An 18,701-nucleotide genomic window follows, 5' to 3' on the forward strand; every position below is an offset into this window, starting at 1 on the left:
ATAATAAATGGCTCACCACTATGAAAGATAAAGCTTGTGATTACTTTTGCTAATTATGAAAAACCTCTGAAGCTAACAGTTGTGTTAGCAAGTCCTGACAGTTAATGTATAGTTTGTTCTTTCAGGAAATGTTTTATGTTATGCTTTTACCAATGCATTAAAGTAAGTTAAACTGAATTGTACGTGACTCAGGTGGAAATTATTGAATTTACTTTTTCTCCTGGATAGCCTGAGTTTCATTTTGCCTGGCTGTGTATCTGATGTTACTCTGCTGCTTTACTTGCATAGATATAGTCTGAGTGTTTTTGGAGATAGGTGTTCCATTAGTAAAACCTGGGTACAGACAAAGGAAAGTTCTTTAACAATAGTAAATAAATGCTTATTATGCTTTTGTTGTAGATTCAGATAAAATAAACTTTTCATAGCTAATGATACCTGTATAATGGGTAGCAACAAGTGGTATTTCAAAGCCCTTGATTATTTATAATGCTACATAATCTGACAAATCAGATATGATTTTTTTGTCATGCTTACTCTTATCATAGAGAAAGTGGAAGAGATTCATATTAAAAGATTTTTTTTTGCTTTGAATCAAATCTGCAAGGAAATATACATATTTCAAACTCATCACACATATACAAAGAGAAACATCAAGATCCTTGAATAATCATTTTATTAACAAATTACAAACTTGAAATGTTGGTGATAAAATATATCAATACTGAATAAAAATGTGTGTAAACAGTAATTCTACAACTGGGAAGATATCTCCATTTTGTTAATTTTGGTGACGTCTTCCCAACCATGTCTAATCTTCAGTATCTTCTTCCTCAAGCATGGCAGGAATAGTATGCTTTTAAGTATCAGGACAACAACTGGAAGGAAAACAGCTATCATAAAAGTTGGAGGTGTATACCATACAAATTGTTTTATATCTATCCACTTATTCCAGGCAAAAATCAATGCGTGTATTGTGGCCAGTAGAAGGGAAACAATTCCTAGCTTGCTCTGCAAGAGAAAAACAAAATTGGTGAAGATTGGTTCAATAAGAGTTTATCCCATCCTACCTCATCTGGATATACTCTGTTGCTTGGAAATCCTTTATTTATGATTGTTTTCCTATTACATTTCTCAACAATGTCCATTCACATCTTTATACTCTTTTTGCCTGTCCTCCTCACCTTACTTTTGGGTAATTTCTTGTCTCCAGGCTATTTAAGTGAACAAAATTCACAGCCTTTCTTTGAAGGCAGGTGATCAAAAACTCTGTCTACTCTTTCTCCACCATTTTGTACATCCCCTTATGATATTTACTTTCTGTGCTTTGTCTCTTGTGTATTTGTCTTAATTCTGCTATCACAAGACACCTAAAATCAGGGACTGAGTCTTACTTACAACAGGATCCCTGCAGAATCAACACAATGATTTGCACATTTTGATGCTCAATTAAATATAGGTAGACTGACTGAAGATTATAGCAAAAATCAATTTGACTTCAGTGATCTTTATCAATTGTGAAGGCGACTAATGTGATTCACTCTGATTTTGATAAATGAATAATGAAGTGAATGAACTTGGCCTATGTTTTTAAGAAATCAAATATTCTGATAACATGGAAATATATGAACATTTTTTCAATGTCTGCACAAAATAGAGAGATCCAGAGATGTGATGAAACATTTCAGCTTGCATTGGGTTGCTTTGTCACTACGGAGATAAAGTTGCTTACAAATAGTTGTTCACCTATGTAATCTTAACAGTGTTCTGACAACAGCTCTTTTATATGACTTCTGACCTCTATTCACTTTACTGGAAATGTCATTAGCCTGCCAGAACAAATCTAACTCACAATTATTCAGGCGCATTCTTAAGTCCCAATGAATACCATCAAATAGCTAAGTTTATGTTTTCAGATATGAATCTCCAAGGTAACTTGTAGTGTAACCAGTTTTCAGATTTTAAGTGAAACATTTCTAGGTAACTAGTTGAAAAACACATGTCATTGGTTGAAAATTAATTTTACCAAATGTGTATTGTATACTTATTATGGGCTAGGTATTGTGCATATAGTAGAATAGGCTCAGTTGTCAAGATGCAGTCTTACATTTCTAAGTAAGTCTAAAAAGCAGTGTTCATCATATGTGTAACAGGCAGAGCAATGTATGAAGAAAGCTATTTAATGAGGACCAGAGAAATCCAATGGCTATCAGGCTGAACCTATAAAATTAGGAAACTCTGTGAGAATGTGGTATCAACTGTAAGCCACACTGGAATCATTCAGATGGAGGCATACTTTCCAGCCTAATCAGATGCCTAATAAAGTGTTGGAGTATACGTGTGGACATGTAGAAGGGATAGTTGGGAATGTCTGACCTTGTGGAAATTTCCAAAGATGTCTACCCATAAAAGGTAACTGGCAGTGTTTATGACTGAATTAAATTTAGTCCTTTGAACCTTGTCACACAAGGATCCCCGAGTGAATTCTGGTGCATCACTGTTTTTATGGATAATCTACCACCAGAATATAAACTTCAGTAAATCTGAGATAGTTTTAAAATTCCAAGAATATTTATAAACTTCAAGTGAGTAAGCTATATAAAATGTAAGCTGGAAAAAGCAGCCATTGAAATGAGATACTAGAATGTCTTTGGTAGATAAAACTCTATTATTTCAAGGAGAGTTTTTGTTTCTGGAAAGTGCTAAGTTGTGTAACATAAAAGGCATTACTAAATTCAGGTGACAAGTAAAAGAATATTTTTATTTTTAAAAAACTAATAAACCATGCATATTGGATTCCTAAAATGTCACATTAGATGGGTAGCAAATTGTCTAACAAGTTTCAAATATTAGAATGAGCAGGCTGAGGGTGGTGGCTTACGACTGTCATCCCAGCACTTTGGGAGGCCGAGGTGGGAGGATCATTTGAAGTCAGGAGATCGAGACCAGCCTGGCCAACATGGGGAAACCCTGTCTCTACTAAAAATACAAAAATTAGCTGGGCATAGTGATGGGCGCCTGTAATCCCAGCTACTCAGGAGGCTGAGGCAGGAGAATCATCTGAACCCAGGAGGTGCAGGTTACAGTGAGCCGAGATCGTGCCACTGTATTCCAGCATGGGCAACAGAGCAAGACTTCATCTCAAAAAAAAAAAAAAAGAAAAAAAAAAAAAAAAAGAATATTTTAATGCCTTTTACTTATGTCTAGGAAACATTTGTCCTAATTGAAGCAATAGGGAAAACAACAGGAGAGCACATTACTAATTGGAACAAGTACAAGATCTTTGCTATTGAAAAACATTTGTTATTTTTTATGGGATAAAGTCAACATATTCAATATCATAAGCACAAAAAGAAGATTCACCTCTTAGGGTTATTTTATATATTATTTACCTGAATATAGTGAAATTCTCTCCATGTCAAAGAGTCACTCACAGATGGAATTGATGTCACAGCCAACAGAGCCAGTATTGCCAGTCCCACAATCCCCAGAGACACATAAATCTCCATTCTCCAAACATCATGCTCAATCCAGGCATCTTCTTTATTTTGTTGGACCTACCAGAAGGTAAATAAAGAAAAAAGAAATGCAAACAACAGTTATTTCCTGAATATGAATCTCCTTCTATACTCTTCCCTGTGTCTACTATGAAGCCCTGATAACAGGTCTCTACAAATTTATGACTTTTTCTTTCTTTTTTTTTGCACTCCTCTAAGACAAATGACATAGGAGCTATCACTTTTTTTCTTGAATGCAATATTTCCATAATCTGTTAATTTTCTAATAATTATTTGACGGTTTACTTGAATAGAACTGCAATGTGCATGCATATGTGGTAAACAAGGAGAAGAACAATAGTATTAAAAAGTAATCTTGTGAGGGTGGTAGAAGTTTGAAATGTGGCCTTGTCCATGAACAAAATGTTTCTTATGTTGCTAAAGTTGTACCTTATTTTCAGTTTAAAAAACATTTCTCAATATAAAACAGTCTGACAACCAAGCCCTAGTGAAATAATAAGAATTTTAAAATAGATGACTTTTCAACACAGAGTTTCAACAGGGTTGGGGTATTGATATTACAATGAGAAATGATTAATTTGTTAGGTGACTTAGACTTTTTATTAGTAACAGTGTCAGCATTGTCATCTTACCTGTTGATATGCCCAGTTTAGCAACTTGTATCTGTAGGATCGCCTCATTGGGTAAGACAGACTATAAATTGCATGCAGTACAGCAAAAAAGAAACTGAGAAGCCCAAACTGCTTTCTTGTTAACATCCACTTATCCAACCAATGTGGAAACTTCTTATACTTGGTTCCATTATAAAGTTGGACAATTGCTGCTATCACACCTGGCAGGTAAACCAATGCCAAGAGAGTGATGGAAACCATTGGCAAGACTTTGTTGATGACCAGGATTGGAATTTTATAAAAATATTGTTGATGGGAAGTTGCTAAAGGGTGAATTACTTCCCTCAGAAGAGTGTAAAGAAAAGTCAGAGATGCTATAATAGCAGCTATTTTAATTGGCAAGTGCCATTGTGGAAAGAGTTCCTGTGTGTGCTGAAGTTCTGAAGGGCAGTCAAATTCATCAGCATGGGCTGTTTGGTGCAAATGCAAAAGCACAGGTCTTTTTAGCATGCTGGTCTCTCCTGTGTCCTTATGCTAGAAAGGAAAGAAAATAAACATCTTAAAATTGAACAAAACAATGGGATCCCTTGAACTAATTACTTATTGCTCAATCATTGTGCTTCTCATTGAATAAGGGCATTCAGAATCTTGCTTTTGAACACTGGTTAGTTGAAGATAGCATAGTCTATGGAGCACTGAAAGACTTTTGTCTTTTGCACAAAAGAAATACATGCTTCAGACAGGTAAGACAGTTAACTTGAAAAATGAAATTATTTCATTTTATGCACACTGTTACTTTTATAAAGTATATGCTTATAATTTATTACTTTTCCCTATTAAAATTATTAAGATTAAATAAATAATTTCCACTAAGACTTCCACTGAGATAATTTGGAAGAGTTTGGAACCAAAATTTTCTGCCACTTTTTCAGTCAAAAAATGTAGTAAAAAACACTTAATCCTGTGTTTAACCAAAAGTGAAAAAAGTGATTCTTTTTTTTTTTTTTTTGAGACGGAGTCTCGCTCTGTCACCCAGGCTGGAGTGCAGTGGCCGGATCTCAGCTCACTGCAAGCTCCGCCTCCCGGGTTCACGCCATTCTCCTGCCTCAGCCTCCCGAGTAGCTGGGACTACAGGCGCCCGCCACCTCGCCCGGCTAGTTTTTTGTATTTTTTAGTAGAGACGGGGTTTCACCGTGTTAGCCAGGATGGTCTCGATCTCCTGACCTCGTGATCCGCCCGTCTCGGCCTCCCAAAGTGCTGGGATTACAGGCTTGAGCCACCGCGCCCGGCCGAAAAAAGTGATTCTTATCCAAAAGTAGATTTATTTGGTTATACAGTGATTTGTCAATTTACTAGATGATCTCTTGGCAAGCTGCCATTGTATCTATGACAAAAATGCTTGCTTACATTAAATGGGCATTGATGACTTTTTTAAAACTTAGAACTATAGACTGTTAGAAAGAATTGGAAGGGACTTGGGGATGATCTGGTCCAAGGCTTGCATGGTATAGACAAACCAAGACCCCAGATTTTCAGTAACTTATTCAAGGTTATTCAGCTAAGTCCCTGAAAATCAGTGAAGGTACTATTTCTCTCACACATGCTACTCTGTCCTGCACAGTATCAGTGACAATAATACAAGTCCAGATATCAGCAGACTAGGGTGAAAAATCACTTTCATAACACTAGGAGATACAGAATGGCATCTCAATTATGTTTAAAGATGTAAATTATTATTTATTATTGTTATTATTAATATTTTACCAAATAATCATCTTCTTCTAAATTTCTCCTAGGCTTCATTTTCCAAAGTTCTTCTTCGTTTGTGATGTCTTTTCTGCTTTCCATTAATTCTATAAAATAGTGTGGCTTCAGTCACCTGTAAAAATAAAAATAATTACTTTCATGTCTATTCTACTTATGAAAATGTGAATGTTTGATGGAACAATATAAAAAATTTACTTGCTTAAAGACTAGAGTGGCAGATAAAGTACAATAAAAATTCAAATAGTGACTGATTTATACATTTAACTTCATATTATAATCTGTAAGAGTTTCAAACCAATGCCCTCTTATGAATGGTAACTGCTCTTTTTTATCCACTTATTTGTTCCATGAATAACCCAGGTGCCTGTATGGATTACAAAGGATCAGATGTTGCCCTTTACTTTAGGAAGATTTAACTTCAGGTTTCCATCTGGAGGAAAGCCAACACCTTTCAATGGCAAATATAATTAGGAATGCATTATATTGAGAGTAATAATGTCATCAATGGAGGCTGGAGGTAGCTGATGTAAGATTTATGTTTAACAGAATTTTGGGGTTGACACTGGAGTCTGAAACAGTATTTTCAGAGTACCACTTTTCTTTTGGAGTAAGAGGTTGGTCTTTGTTTGGAAGATGTGAAGATGTGAAGATGTGAATTGCTAGTATGTTTCCAGTGGAAGTGGTGAGTTGTGCTGCATTAATGATGTGCCCAGTCTTCTGGTCAACCCTGTGGAAAACAACTTTTCAAATTTCTCACTTGATAAAAGAATCTTTTCCTTAGCAAACTCACAGATCCTCATCCAGGATTGGTGTAACATTTTTTAGGGAAAGTAAACATATGTCACAGTATTATTCATTGTTTTTATTAGTTCCGAATTTGTTTCCAGAGGAATACATCTTCAATTTACACTTTATGAAATTCAATGAGAAAAACAGATTAGATATACAACAATTTGATTGGCAGAAAACATTCCAAATGTTTCTGAATTTTAGAACACGTGTAGTACTGTTTTAAGTGGAAAGCTGTTTCCAGGAATAGTTTAAAATACAGTGATGTGTCACATAACATTTTGGTCAATGACTGTATATGTAACAGTGGTCCCATAAGATTATAATGGAGCAAAAAAATTCCTATTGCCTACTATTTACAATACTATACTTTTTATCATTATTGTGAAGTATACTCCTTCTACTTACAAAAAAAGAGCTAACTGTAAACAGCCCTAGGCAGTTCCTTCAGGTCTTCCAGAAGAAGGCATTGTTACCATAGAAGATGGCAGCTCACTGCCTGTTACTCCCCCTGAAGACCTTCCAGTGGGACAAAATGTAGAGGTGGAAGACAGTGATACTGATGATCCTGACCCTGGGTAGGCCTAGGCTAATGTGTGTGTTTGTATCTTAGTTTCAACAAAAAGTCTAAAAAGAAAAAAAAAATTAGAAATAGAAAAGAAGCTTAAAGAATAAGTACATAAACAAAGAAAATATTTTGTATGGCTGTACAATGTGACTATGTTTTAAGCTAAGTGTTATTACAAAAGAGTAAAAAAAAAGTTAATAAAGTAAAAAAGTTACAGTAAGCTAATTTATTATTAAAGAAAATAATTTTTCCATAAATGTAGGGTAGCCTAAGTGTACAGCATTTATAAAGTCTATAGTAGTGTACAGTAATGTCCCAGGTCTTCACATTCACTCACTACTCACTCACTGACTCTCCCAGAGCAACTTCCAGTTCTGCAAGTTCCATTAACAGTAAATGTCCTGTACAAAATAAACAATTTTTTATCTTTTATACTATATATGTATGTTTACTATACCTTTTCTATGTTCAGATACACAAATACTTACCATTACAGTAAATACTTACTGTACAGTAACACCCTATACAGATTAGTAGCCTAGAAACAATAGACTATACCATCTAGCCTAAGTAGGCAGGAGGCGGTATCAAGTACACTCTATGATGTTTCCTCAACAATGAAATCCTGCCTTACAATGAATTTCTCAGAATGTATCCTGTCATAAAGAGACATGACTGTTCTCAAAACATTCTCCAAGTTTTAAAGGTTTAACCATAACAAAGAATAAAGAGTTGCTTTTACATATGCCAGCATTTTCTTTGTTGAGGTACTCGTGGAATATTTTCCAGATATTATCTATTTCCAAATTACAGAACATTCGTGATGAAGATATTTGTTGTTTTAGTTTGCCCACATTCTTTTCTGATTTAAAACATTTCCTCCATTTGGAGAAATGCCCGTCCCTCCCTCCAATATGATTTTAGGAGGTTGCACAAAATAGTAACGCCCATCCCCTGGTCACAGAAGTGGGTATATGAGTCAGGCCTGGGCAATCAGTTTCCTATTCTCCCACTGATTGGCTTAGGGATGGCACAGAATCCTACTTAAACCATGGTCATTCTGTGATATTTATCTATGGAAGTGGAAGAGAGAGATGAGATGTTTTTAACATTTTGTTAAGATAGGACAGTATGAGCCTGCCATGCTTTTTTCTCCATGCTCTAAGAAGGAAGATGTTTTCATTAGAAAAGAAGAAAGCCAACACGGAAGCAGAACAAGTGGAGGAAGACATAGAAGAGTCCTGCTGGCATATTTCAGTATTTACAGTCCCTGAGACTAGATCCTGAATTTTTCAGTTAGACAGTCAACACATTCCCTTTTTTTTGTTGTTTAAGTTAGTGTGATTTGGGTGTTCACCACTGGCATGCAAAAGAATTCTGAGTAAAGCATATGCCAGTCATCAAGTATTTATGAACCCAACTCTGTGATCAACATTAAAGAGGAAAAACAGAAATGACACTCATGCCTGCTCTGGAGGAAATGACACTCTTATCTCCTTAAGAAGCATTATTCCAAGTGATTTGGTGACTTAACCAAGTGTATCTGGCTGTTCTCGCACTGCGAGAAAGAAATACCCGAGACTGGGTAATGATTATAAAGAAAGGAGATTTAATTGGCTCATGGTTCCATAGGCCGTACAGGAAGCATGGCAACATCTGCTTCAGGGGAGGCCTCAGAGGTATTATAGTCATGGCGGAAGGTGAAGTGGGAGCAGGCGTCTTACATTATCGCAGTGGTCCCCAACCCTTTTGGCACCGGAGACTGGTTTCGTGGAAGATAATTCTTCCAAGTGGGGGAAGGGGGATAGGGTTTCGAGGTGAAACTGTTCTACCTCAGATCATCAGGCAATAGAGTTAGATTCTCGTAAGGAGCGCACAACCTAGATCCCTTGCATGTGCAGTTTGCAATAGGGTTCGTGCACTTAATGAGAATCTAATGCCACCGTTCATCTGACAGGAGGTGGAGCTCAGGCAGTAATGCTCGCTGGCCTGCTGCTCACCTCCTGCTGTGCAGCCCAGTTCCTAACAGGCCACTGATACCAGTCTACGGCCAGGGGGTTGGGCACCCCTGCACTAACGTGACACCACCACCAAGGGCGGGATGGTGTTAAACCATGAGAAACTGCTCCCATGGTCCAATCACCTCCCACCAGACCCCAGCTCCAGCACTGGGGGTTATATTTCAACATGAGATCTGAGAGGGCGACACAGCTCCAAACCGTATCACCAACATAATAGTTTGTGGGGTCAGGGAGGGAGGTGCTAGGAATGGAAGTGTCACCTACTATAATCAAATGTAAGAAATAATTCACTATGTTTAGAAGATGTTTTAACTTTGAGAGTTGCAGGATGGTAACAAATTCATCTACATTTATTCAATATGAATTCATTAACTATATTGTGAACAACAATGTAAGGCAGGAGAAATACAAAGTTAAATGAGATAAAGCCTCTGTTCCGAAAAACCTTGAGGTCTAGAAGAGAAGGTAGGCATTTCAACAAGTAACTGCATGGTAGAGCGATGTATCCTAGAGGAGGATAAAGTTTTATAGGCAGATAGTGGCATGGGAAGGGAAGCAGAGGAAAAGGCTGAGGGCTGTCTTCTAGACCCAGTCCTGGGGTAGCTAGCAGGTTGGCAGTGTTTGCTGACTGCTGGCCACTGCAAACGGAGTCTGGGTGGAAAACCAGAGTGGCCCTGGAGAGTTACCCAGTCATTTGTCTGCATGGTAAGCAGACCACACTCAAGAGCAAAGCCAAGGAAAAGCCCATGACAGTGAGGGAGCTTGTTGACTGGGTGGTCCACAGTCAGTTCTATGCCCATAAACCAGGAAAATAAACTATGAGTCAAATAAATTTGTTAGTTTCCATCAGACATTAACCAAAATGTAATTTAAGTTCTACAGTAAAATCTTTTCATAAAAAGAAAAATAACGGAAAACCTAGTGTTAAAATGTTAGGAACTCCAGAATTCGACCCAAAGTTCTCTTCCACCCCCTTTTAAAAAAGTGAAGCATATTTCTAAAGCGACTGCTGTTTTGCTGTACCAGGATGGCTGCCCTGGTGTTCCTAAATGTTGGCACAGACCAACTGACTCATGTTTATGTCCCACAGTTGAGAATATGAAGAAGCCCAATGACTAGAATACACTGTGGGTTGCATTGCATTTCCAACATTTTATACTTTCAAGTGCACACTTGTTTTACATTTAACTAAGTGGAGTTTTTTTTTTTTTCCCCCCCTGCGCTGTTTTTCTTTTTAAGCATTGCTTTCTCTCTATGCTTAACATTCATGTTAAATGAATAACCTTTTATTACATGTCAGGATGTGGAGGGAAATGTATTTTACAAAAGTAACAAAGTTAAGAAATTTGGAAGTGTACAAAAATTTGTCTACAAACTCCTTCCAGTGGATTTGACCAGAATTACATACTTAAAGCCTTGACTGACTATTTTGGAGGGAACCTGAACCCCACCCAGATCCTAAAAGAGTAGGGCCAGTGTTCTAAGGACTAAAAATGAAAACTCTGTTACCAGGAAACCCGAAGACAAGAAGTAGCACGATTTTAAGTACTGTGCACCAATCATTCGCCAAGGCCCAGCAAACTCTGGCGACTTTGCCACGTTAAAAAACTTGCCATCAAAATCCAACCTGAGCACAAACTTAATAATCTATCACAACCTTAGCCCCTAGCGAAAAGGCTTCCTGTGAGTCCCTGGCTCCCCGCAACCCCCGGCCCGGCCACAACCCAGCTGGGCTGGAAGGCAGCGCGTCCCAGAGCCGCGCACAAGGGGAGAATTTAGCAACGCTCACCCAGGAGGGCCGCCGTCCGGGTCCCGAGAAGGCGTGCGACCCACTACACCCCTCCCAAGACTGGAAGCCGGCGCCCAGCCTTGCAGGGACACGCGGGCGGACTCGAGGAGCAAGCGGCCGGTGAGAACGATTCAAGGGACTCACCCACTCCTCGCCGTAGCTTGACCGTGAGTCTCGGCTGCCGCTGCTGCCCGGAGGTGCCGGCCCCACGCGGAGCCTGAGCCTCCAGAGCGCGGAGCCTCCACGCCTGCTGCAGGCCCCGCCTCCTTGTCAGTTGAGCGTCCAGCGCCACCTGCTGGCGCCCGGCGTCCTCAGGGTTCGGGACCGTCCTGGAGGCTAAGACTCCCCAAGTCGCACTCCGACCTCTCCGTTTCCTCTCAAACGCCCTGTGCCCTGCCCTTGAGGTCCGTTCCGCGCCCTCCAACCCTTCGCCTTTTGTTTAATCTCCACTAAGGAACGTTGTGCATTTCTCTAGAGCAGTGGTTCTCAAACTTTAGCGTGTATAAGAATTTACCCGGGGGCTTATTAAAACACAGAATGTTGGGCTGTCCACCCACAGTTTCCGGTTCAGTATGTCTGGGATGGGGCCTGAGATTCTCATTTCCAACAAGTTCACGTGAGATATGGAAGCATTCCCAGATCACACTTTGAGATAGACCGTTTAGAGCTTACAAACCCTTCCCACACGTTAGCTTATTTATTTTTATTTTATTTTATTTTTTGAGACGGAGTCTCAGTCTATCGCCTAGACTGTAGTGCAGTGGCGCGATCTCGGCTCACTGCAACCTCCGGACCCGGGTTCAAGCGATTCTCCTGCCTCAGCCTCCCGAGTAGCTGGGATTACAGGCGCCTGCTGCCGCGCCCGTCTAATTTTTGTATTTTTAGTAGAGACGGGGTTTCACCATCTTGGCCTGGCTGGTCCTGAACTCCTGACCTCGTGATCCACCCGCCTCGGCCTCCCAAAGTGCTGGGATTACAGGCGTGAGCCACCAAGCCCAGCCTGCTTATTTAAAACCTAACAGCTCGTCCTGAAATGGCTGTGACTGACAGTTTGAAGAATCCGAAGCTGATTTTCTGAGAGTGCCTTGCTCCCTAAATTGTTCAAATTGTGTACCTTTAATAGCACAAACCCTGCTCCCCAGCCGGAAAAAAACCTTAAACCCCATGTTTACTCTGTCCCTCCCTTCCTTGCCTCAACTTTTAAGTGCGGCTTTCCATATCCTAGCTCAACGAAGTATTCCAAACCTAAAGTAAAGTTAACTGTTAATATTCCAAAGTTTTGGAAAAAGACAACTTGAGCAGGGGATTTACTTCTCTCCGTTGGAACCAGCCTCAGGGTAGTGTCTGAGACATGAATTGCAAAATTCCGGGGATTTGGTATACAACATTCTCAGGACTAAGCTGAGTAGAAAACGCAAAGGAAAATAAACGCTCAACCACATTTTCCATGATTGTTTTTTATTCAACTGCTAGGGCACCGAAGACTGTTCATGTTTTGATGTAAGTATTTTCTGTAGTCACTGACTTTCCATGGATTATTTTAAAACCCTTTGAAGATTAAATTACCGTGGACTGACGCCTTGTGGTGGAAATAGAATCTTACACCTGTTGTTTCTAGTGAAACTAGAAAATAATTTAAGTTTTAGAAAAAAAATCTGTGATAATCTTTGTATATGTAGCACAGACTACAAAGAATTAAGACTTTTTAACTGTGTCTAAGCATTGTTGAGTTTTAAAAGTGATCGTGGGTCTTAAATGGTCAGACAAAATGATATGCTTTCATTGTTTAACATTTGGTAGAACAAAGGTCATTCTCTTTTTCACAATCTATTTTCCGTATGAAAAGGGCAAAGAGTTATTGTGTTAACATAATAATATATGTTGATATTAATATGGTCATAAAGCAAGCTGCACTTAAAACTGCTTTTCCTTTTCTAATTAAAACATTTAAGATCAAACCCCAAATATTTTTGTTTTATAATTAGACTTTAGCAATTTTATTTCTGCACTTCTTATAAAAGTTTTTTTTTGTCCAATATTTTAGTGTGGAGAATAAATAGAGTATGTTCCAAAGTAAAATGATTAAAAGTGTAAGATAATTTACCAATTAGTTTGTAGATGTTATAAAAGCAACACAATATTCGATTAAGAAAAAAATGTTACTAAAAAGCTTTTATTGAGTTGCCAGGAGTTAGTATCATAGATGAACTATCTGCAGTTTTTGCATACAAATAACCTGTAATTTGAGGTATGAGATAAAGAAAAAAAATGTTTGTTGGGGGGCGGGTAATACAATGCCAGAGCATCTCAGAATGCTGAGTCAGCCTGTTTAGCACATACTTCTAAAAACAAGTGTGGCTTGTGGAAAGCCACATTATGCTATTACAAATGTTGAAAGGCAAGTTGCTAGTTTTGCTGTGACTCTAAACAACTAGAGGATTTCAAATGGGATTCAACCATGAGTTACAAATAAATTTGGATCTTTCAGAATATTCTGTAATAAACTTAAACTATAGTGAGAGTGCGTATTAACAAAGTGGACCTCGGTGTTATTTGAGGTCAAATACTAAATTGGTGACTTCATAGTAACATGCTGTGGAGAAAATATAATTTAGAATCTATGAGTATTTTTGTCTGACAAATAAGCAACCTAATCTTAGAACCTGATGAGACGACCATTTTAAAAGTAAATGAAATACTATGGTGTGAGAGATAAAATAAAATAAATCATACTACTAAAGAGAATCACAATGAGAAATAGACAGTAAATTTTAAGTGAATGACAAGAATTATGTTAAGCTTTTTCCTTTGGAAATCAAACTAACTCCTGAGGGGACAGCGATTCAAATAATGACCAACGCTATTTCCAAGTCTGCCTCTTATGAAAGAAGAATGGTCAGACTTTTATTTGAAACGACAGCAAAAATTACCTAGAGTTCAAGGAGAAAGATTTTGTCAAAATAATTGTTTTAAGACAGACATGATAAAGCTTCACTGACCAAAATTTCTGATTCTGTTAACCTCCTGTGATACATTCTCTTTACTAGTTCAAGATCTACTGTAATCTTCAAAGTATGTGGTCAGTTTGTCCCTAGTGTCTGCATTTAAAAGTGGTTGGGGGTAGAGGGAAGGTCTGCTCTTGGGACTGGAGGTTTTAACTATTCTTCTGAATTCTTTCTCCCAAACTCCAAGTCCCTTGTTGCTCTTTCACCAAGACAGGCAACAGTAAACATATTTTTAGGTAGGTTGTAAGAGTAGGCGCTTCATTTCAAAGCTCACAGATCTCTGCCTGAGTACTGCTCAATGATGTTCAAAATGCTGTGATATATTCTATTGGCTTTAAATATGTAGTGATCTATGAAAAGACTAAAGTTCCTGGCAATGGTACCATATTAAGCCTTATCAGTTATTTACATCCTACTGTAAAGAATGTTTCAGCTTTTTCTGAAAGTACGTTCTGGCATGGAGAAAGAAATATCAGGATATTGAACACTTATACTACAAGGTTATGAAGGGGTTATACCTTAGAGAAAAAAGAAGGGTTAGGACCACAAGGACAAATTTTACCACCTTTATAATATTACTTATTCTAGGCAACTTCTCCCTGCCCCACATGTCCATATCAAACATTCCATGATAGTGAAATCAACTATCTTTAAACCTCTCTATCTTGGTTCTCTTTGTTATAGTAGCTTAGCTCATACACTACCTTGTTTGATCTAATATTATAGCACTTTTCAGAGTCTATCCATATTAGAGATTTTTATATGTGTTTATATTTCCCTCATTAAATTGTGAGCTCTAAAAGAGCAGAGACTTTGCCATTTTTATCTTTGCATCTCTTGTAAATTAGAGGTTGATGGAAGAGACTCAAAGTAAATGCTTGTGGAATGTAACTTTAGCCCTAGGCTCCAGTGAAGTCATATAAAGCACATGGATATGGAACCCATGAATGTCTAGGCATCACTTAGATCAAAGCTATGGGCACACATCCATTTGTTTTATGTTTTATAGGGAACATTTTCTTATCTACCGTAGTCCACATCCTCCTCCTTCTTGCTTTCTGTTACAGGAACATGTGGGTCCAGGGATGCCACTGTCACAGGAACTACAGGTCTTGAATATCTTGAGTAGTGGGAGATAGGGAGCTGGAGAATATTACACAGGGAAGGTGGTCCAATGGATAGGTGAAGAATGCTGATTTGTAGCGTTGGAGCTAAAATTATTTATTTATTTATTTATTTATTTTTAGAGACAGGGTCTCACTGTGTTGCCCAGGCTGGAGTGCAGTGGTGGGATCATAGCTCATTGCAGCTTCAAATACCTGGACTCAAGCTGTTGTTCTGCCTTAGCCTTGCAAGTACCCAGGACTACAGGTGTACACCACCTTTCTTGGCTACTTTTTAAATGTTTTGTAGAGACAGGGTCTTGCTATATTGCCCAGGCTGGTCTTGAACTCTTGGCCTCAAATGATCCTCCTGCCTTAGACTCCCAAAGTGTTGAGATTACAGGCATGAGCCATCATGACTGGCTCGACCTAACATTTTTAGTAATGGGTTCTGCCTTAGGAGTCACAACATGTTTACTTTTTCCCAGATTTGAGCTTCCAGAAGAAAGGATGAAAGGAGGGATACTGTCACTTATGAAAATACTACTCTTTCCTAAGACTGTTATGTGGCTTTCTATATTACCTCATTTAATTCTCCCAATATCCCTTCTGTAGAGTTATTATCCTCAGTTTATAGGTGAATGTTAGCTTGGAACATTTAAGTAACTTGATCAAAGTATTTAGAGGTCAAGCTGAGACTTCAGTCAAAGTCTATTTGACTCCAGTGCTCTTTCCACTGTACTGGACTACCTCTGCGACCACATATAATCAATCAAAATTTCCTCAGGCTACACAAAGTTGGGAGGATTCAGGGAGGTAACAGTTAACAGGAATTATCTTATGATACATTCAGTTTTTCTTTCGTATCAGTTAGGGTGTGGGCTAAGCTACTGCAACAAAGAGTACCAAAATAACGTAGAGTGATTCTAAGAAGATGGTTTCACCATCATGTAACAGTACTGCAGTGAGTATTCCAATTTAGTAGAGTTAGTCTGCTCTTTGAGGTCATTCAGGGATTCCCAGATTGTTCCATCTTGTTGCTCTGCTGTCTCCAAGTGCACTGATCTTGGCACTGTGATTGAAATTGTGGCATGGGTACAACTGTGATCTAGATTGCAAGAAAGGAATAAGTATGAGACCAAGACAAGTTATTTTATTAAAATAATTAAGATAGAAACTGTCCAATCGCTTCCTCTCATTTTCCATTGATAATTTACTTATATGGCAAGATAGGCACAGAAAGTAGTCTCTCACCAGGTGGCCAGTTTTTAAGGTCCACCACTATGGAAGCAGGGATAGCAAATTTTGATGAACAACTGGAAGCCTCTACTACATTTTAACCTACAATTCTGATCTCTATGTTCGTACTAGATTGGGCGCTTTGATTTCTTTCTTTGTTAGGTTGAATGGTTTCTTTATTCTGGAGTCCTTCTGAGGATTCAGGGGGTAAACTTGTTAGTCAGCAGTGTGTCTTACAGTGGAGACCTCTTATGTGTCCTGACCACCAACATTCTCGTGTAGAGGTTTTCTCACATGGCCTTCCTGTTGGCCTTCCATTTATGCCTGGACATGGGGAATGTTCAGTGGGAGCACTGCTTGGTTCCACCATCTGTGGAACCTTAGTTCCTTCCTATCTGATATGGTTTAGCTCTGTCCCCACCCAAATCTCATCTTGTATTGTATCTCCCATAATTCTCATGTGTTGTGGGAGGGGCCCAGTGGGAAATAATTGAATCATGGGGATGATTTCCCCCATACTGTTCTTGTGGTGGTGAATAAGTGTCATGAGAGCTGATGGTTTTATAAGGGGAAACCCCTGTTGTTTGGTCCTCTTTCTCTTTTTTTTGCTGCCATGTAGACATGCTTTTTGCCTTCTGCCATGATTGTGAGGTCTCCTCAGCCACATGGAACTTTGAGTCCATTAAACCCCTTTTTCTTTATAAATTACCTAGTCTTGGGTATGTCTTTATTATCAGTGTGAAAATGTACTAATACAGTAAATTGGTACCGGTAGAGTGGGGTGTTGCTGTAAAGATACCTGAAAATGTGGAAGCGACTTTGGAACTGGGTAACAGGCAGAAGTTGAAACAGTTTAGAGGGCTCAGAAGAAGACAGAAAAATGTGGGAAAGTATGGAACTTCCTAGAGACTTGTTGGATGGCTTTGACCAAAATGCTGATAATGATATGGACAATAAAATCCAGGCTAAAGTGGTCCCAGATGGAGATGAGAAACTTGTTGGGAACTAGAGTAAAGGTGACTTTTGCTATGTTTCAGTGAAGAGGCTGGTGACATTTTGCCCCTGCCCTAGAGATTTGTGGAACTTTGAACTTGAGAGAGATGATTTCAGGTACCTGGAGGAAGAAATTTCTAAGCAGCAAAACATTCAAGAGATGACTTGGGTGCTGTTAAAAGCATTTAGTTTTAAAAGGGAAACAGAGCATAAAAGTTTGGAAAATTTGTAGCCTGGCTATGGAATAGAAAAGCAAAACCCATTTTCTGAGGAGAAATTCAAGCCTGCTGCAGAAATTTGCATAAGTAACAAGGAGCCAAATGTTAATTGCCAAGACAATGGGGAAAATGTCTCCAGGGCATGTCAGAGACCTTTGTGGCAGTCCCTCCCATCACAGGCCTAGGAAGAAGGTTTGGTTTCCTGGCCCAGGACCAGAGACCTCTGCTGTGCGAAGCCTAGGGACTTGGTGCCCTGCATCCCAGATGCTTTAGTCGTGGTTAGGAGGGGCCAGGGTGTGGCTCTAGCCATGGCTTCAGAGGGTGCAAGCCCCAAGCCTTGGCAGCTTCTACATGGTGTTGAACCTGTGTTTCCACAGAAGTCAAAAATTAAGGTTTGGGAACCTCTACCTAGACTTCAGAAGATGCATGGAAATGCCTGGATGTCCAGGCAGAAGTTTGCTGCAGGGGCAGGTCCCTCATGAGAACCTCTGCTAGGGCAGTGCGGAAGGGAATTGTGGAGTTGGAGACCCCATACAGAGTCCCCACTGGGGCACTGCCTAGTGGAGCTGTTAGTAGCATGCCACTGTCCTCCAGACCCCAGAATGGTAGACCCACTGACAGCTTGCACTTTGTGCCTGGAAAAGGCACAGACACTCAATGCCTGCCTGTGAAAGCAGCCAGGAGGAAGGCTGTACCCTGCAAAGCCACAGGGGTGGAACTTCCCAAGACCATGGGAACACAACTCTTGCATCAGTGTGACCTGGATGTGAGACATGGAGTCACAGGAGATCATTTTGGAGCTTTAAGATTTGACCGCCCTGCTGGATTTTGGACTTGCACCGGGCCTTTAGTCCCTTCATTTTGGCCAATGTCTCCCATTTAGAATGGGTGTATTTATCCAATGCCTGTACCCCCATTGTATCTAGAAAGTAATTAACTTACTTTTGATTTTACGGGCTTATAGGTGGAAGGGATTTGCCTTCTCTCAAGTGAGACTTTGGACTGTGAACTTTTGAGTTAATGCTGAAATGAGTTAAAACTTTGGGGACTGTTTGGAAGACATGATTGGTTTTGAAATGTGAG

General features: G+C 39.2%; 1 protein-coding gene across 2 annotated transcripts; it reads right to left on the minus strand.

Annotated features, from left to right (window-relative positions):
- Window positions 1-654: 654 nt before the first annotated feature.
- STEAP1 (STEAP family member 1) lies at window positions 655-11,371 on the minus strand. 2 transcript variants are annotated; one of them, XM_025379654.1, is made up of 6 exons: window positions 11,205-11,268; window positions 5,891-6,005; window positions 4,148-4,603; window positions 3,390-3,554; window positions 2,374-2,511; window positions 655-1,008 (listed from the first exon to the last, which is right to left on the minus strand). In XM_025379654.1, exons 2-6 carry the CDS (start codon window positions 5,972-5,974, stop codon window positions 751-753), a joined length of 1,101 nt encoding a protein of 366 aa, XP_025235439.1. In that variant the 5' UTR covers window positions 5,975-6,005; window positions 11,205-11,268; the 3' UTR covers window positions 655-750. The 2 variants fall into 2 exon arrangements, with proteins under 2 accessions (XP_025235439.1, XP_025235440.1); XM_025379655.1 differs by lacking the exon at window positions 2,374-2,511 and having other exon boundaries at window positions 657-1,008; window positions 4,148-4,660; window positions 11,205-11,371.
- Between the last annotated feature and the right edge of the window lie 7,330 nt (window positions 11,372-18,701).

The sequence above is a fragment of the Theropithecus gelada genome, chromosome 3 (assembly GCF_003255815.1).
Source record: "Theropithecus gelada isolate Dixy chromosome 3, Tgel_1.0, whole genome shotgun sequence".
NCBI lineage: Eukaryota > Metazoa > Chordata > Mammalia > Primates > Cercopithecidae > Theropithecus > Theropithecus gelada.

Bases quoted from the DNA above. Each gene is read 5' to 3' on its own strand.
- STEAP1 (XM_025379654.1), bottom strand. From the start codon at position 5,974: ATGGAAAGCAGAAAAGACATCACAAACGAAGAAGAACTTTGGAAAATG. The intron at 4,604-5,890 runs GTAAAATATTAA...TTGCATTTGCAC, and splicing joins TAGAAGAAGATGATTATTTG to CAAACAGCCCATGCTGATGA. The intron at 2,512-3,389 runs GTAAATAATATA...TTCTGGTGGTAG, and splicing joins GAGAATTTCACTATATTCAG to ATTATCCATAAAAACAGTGA.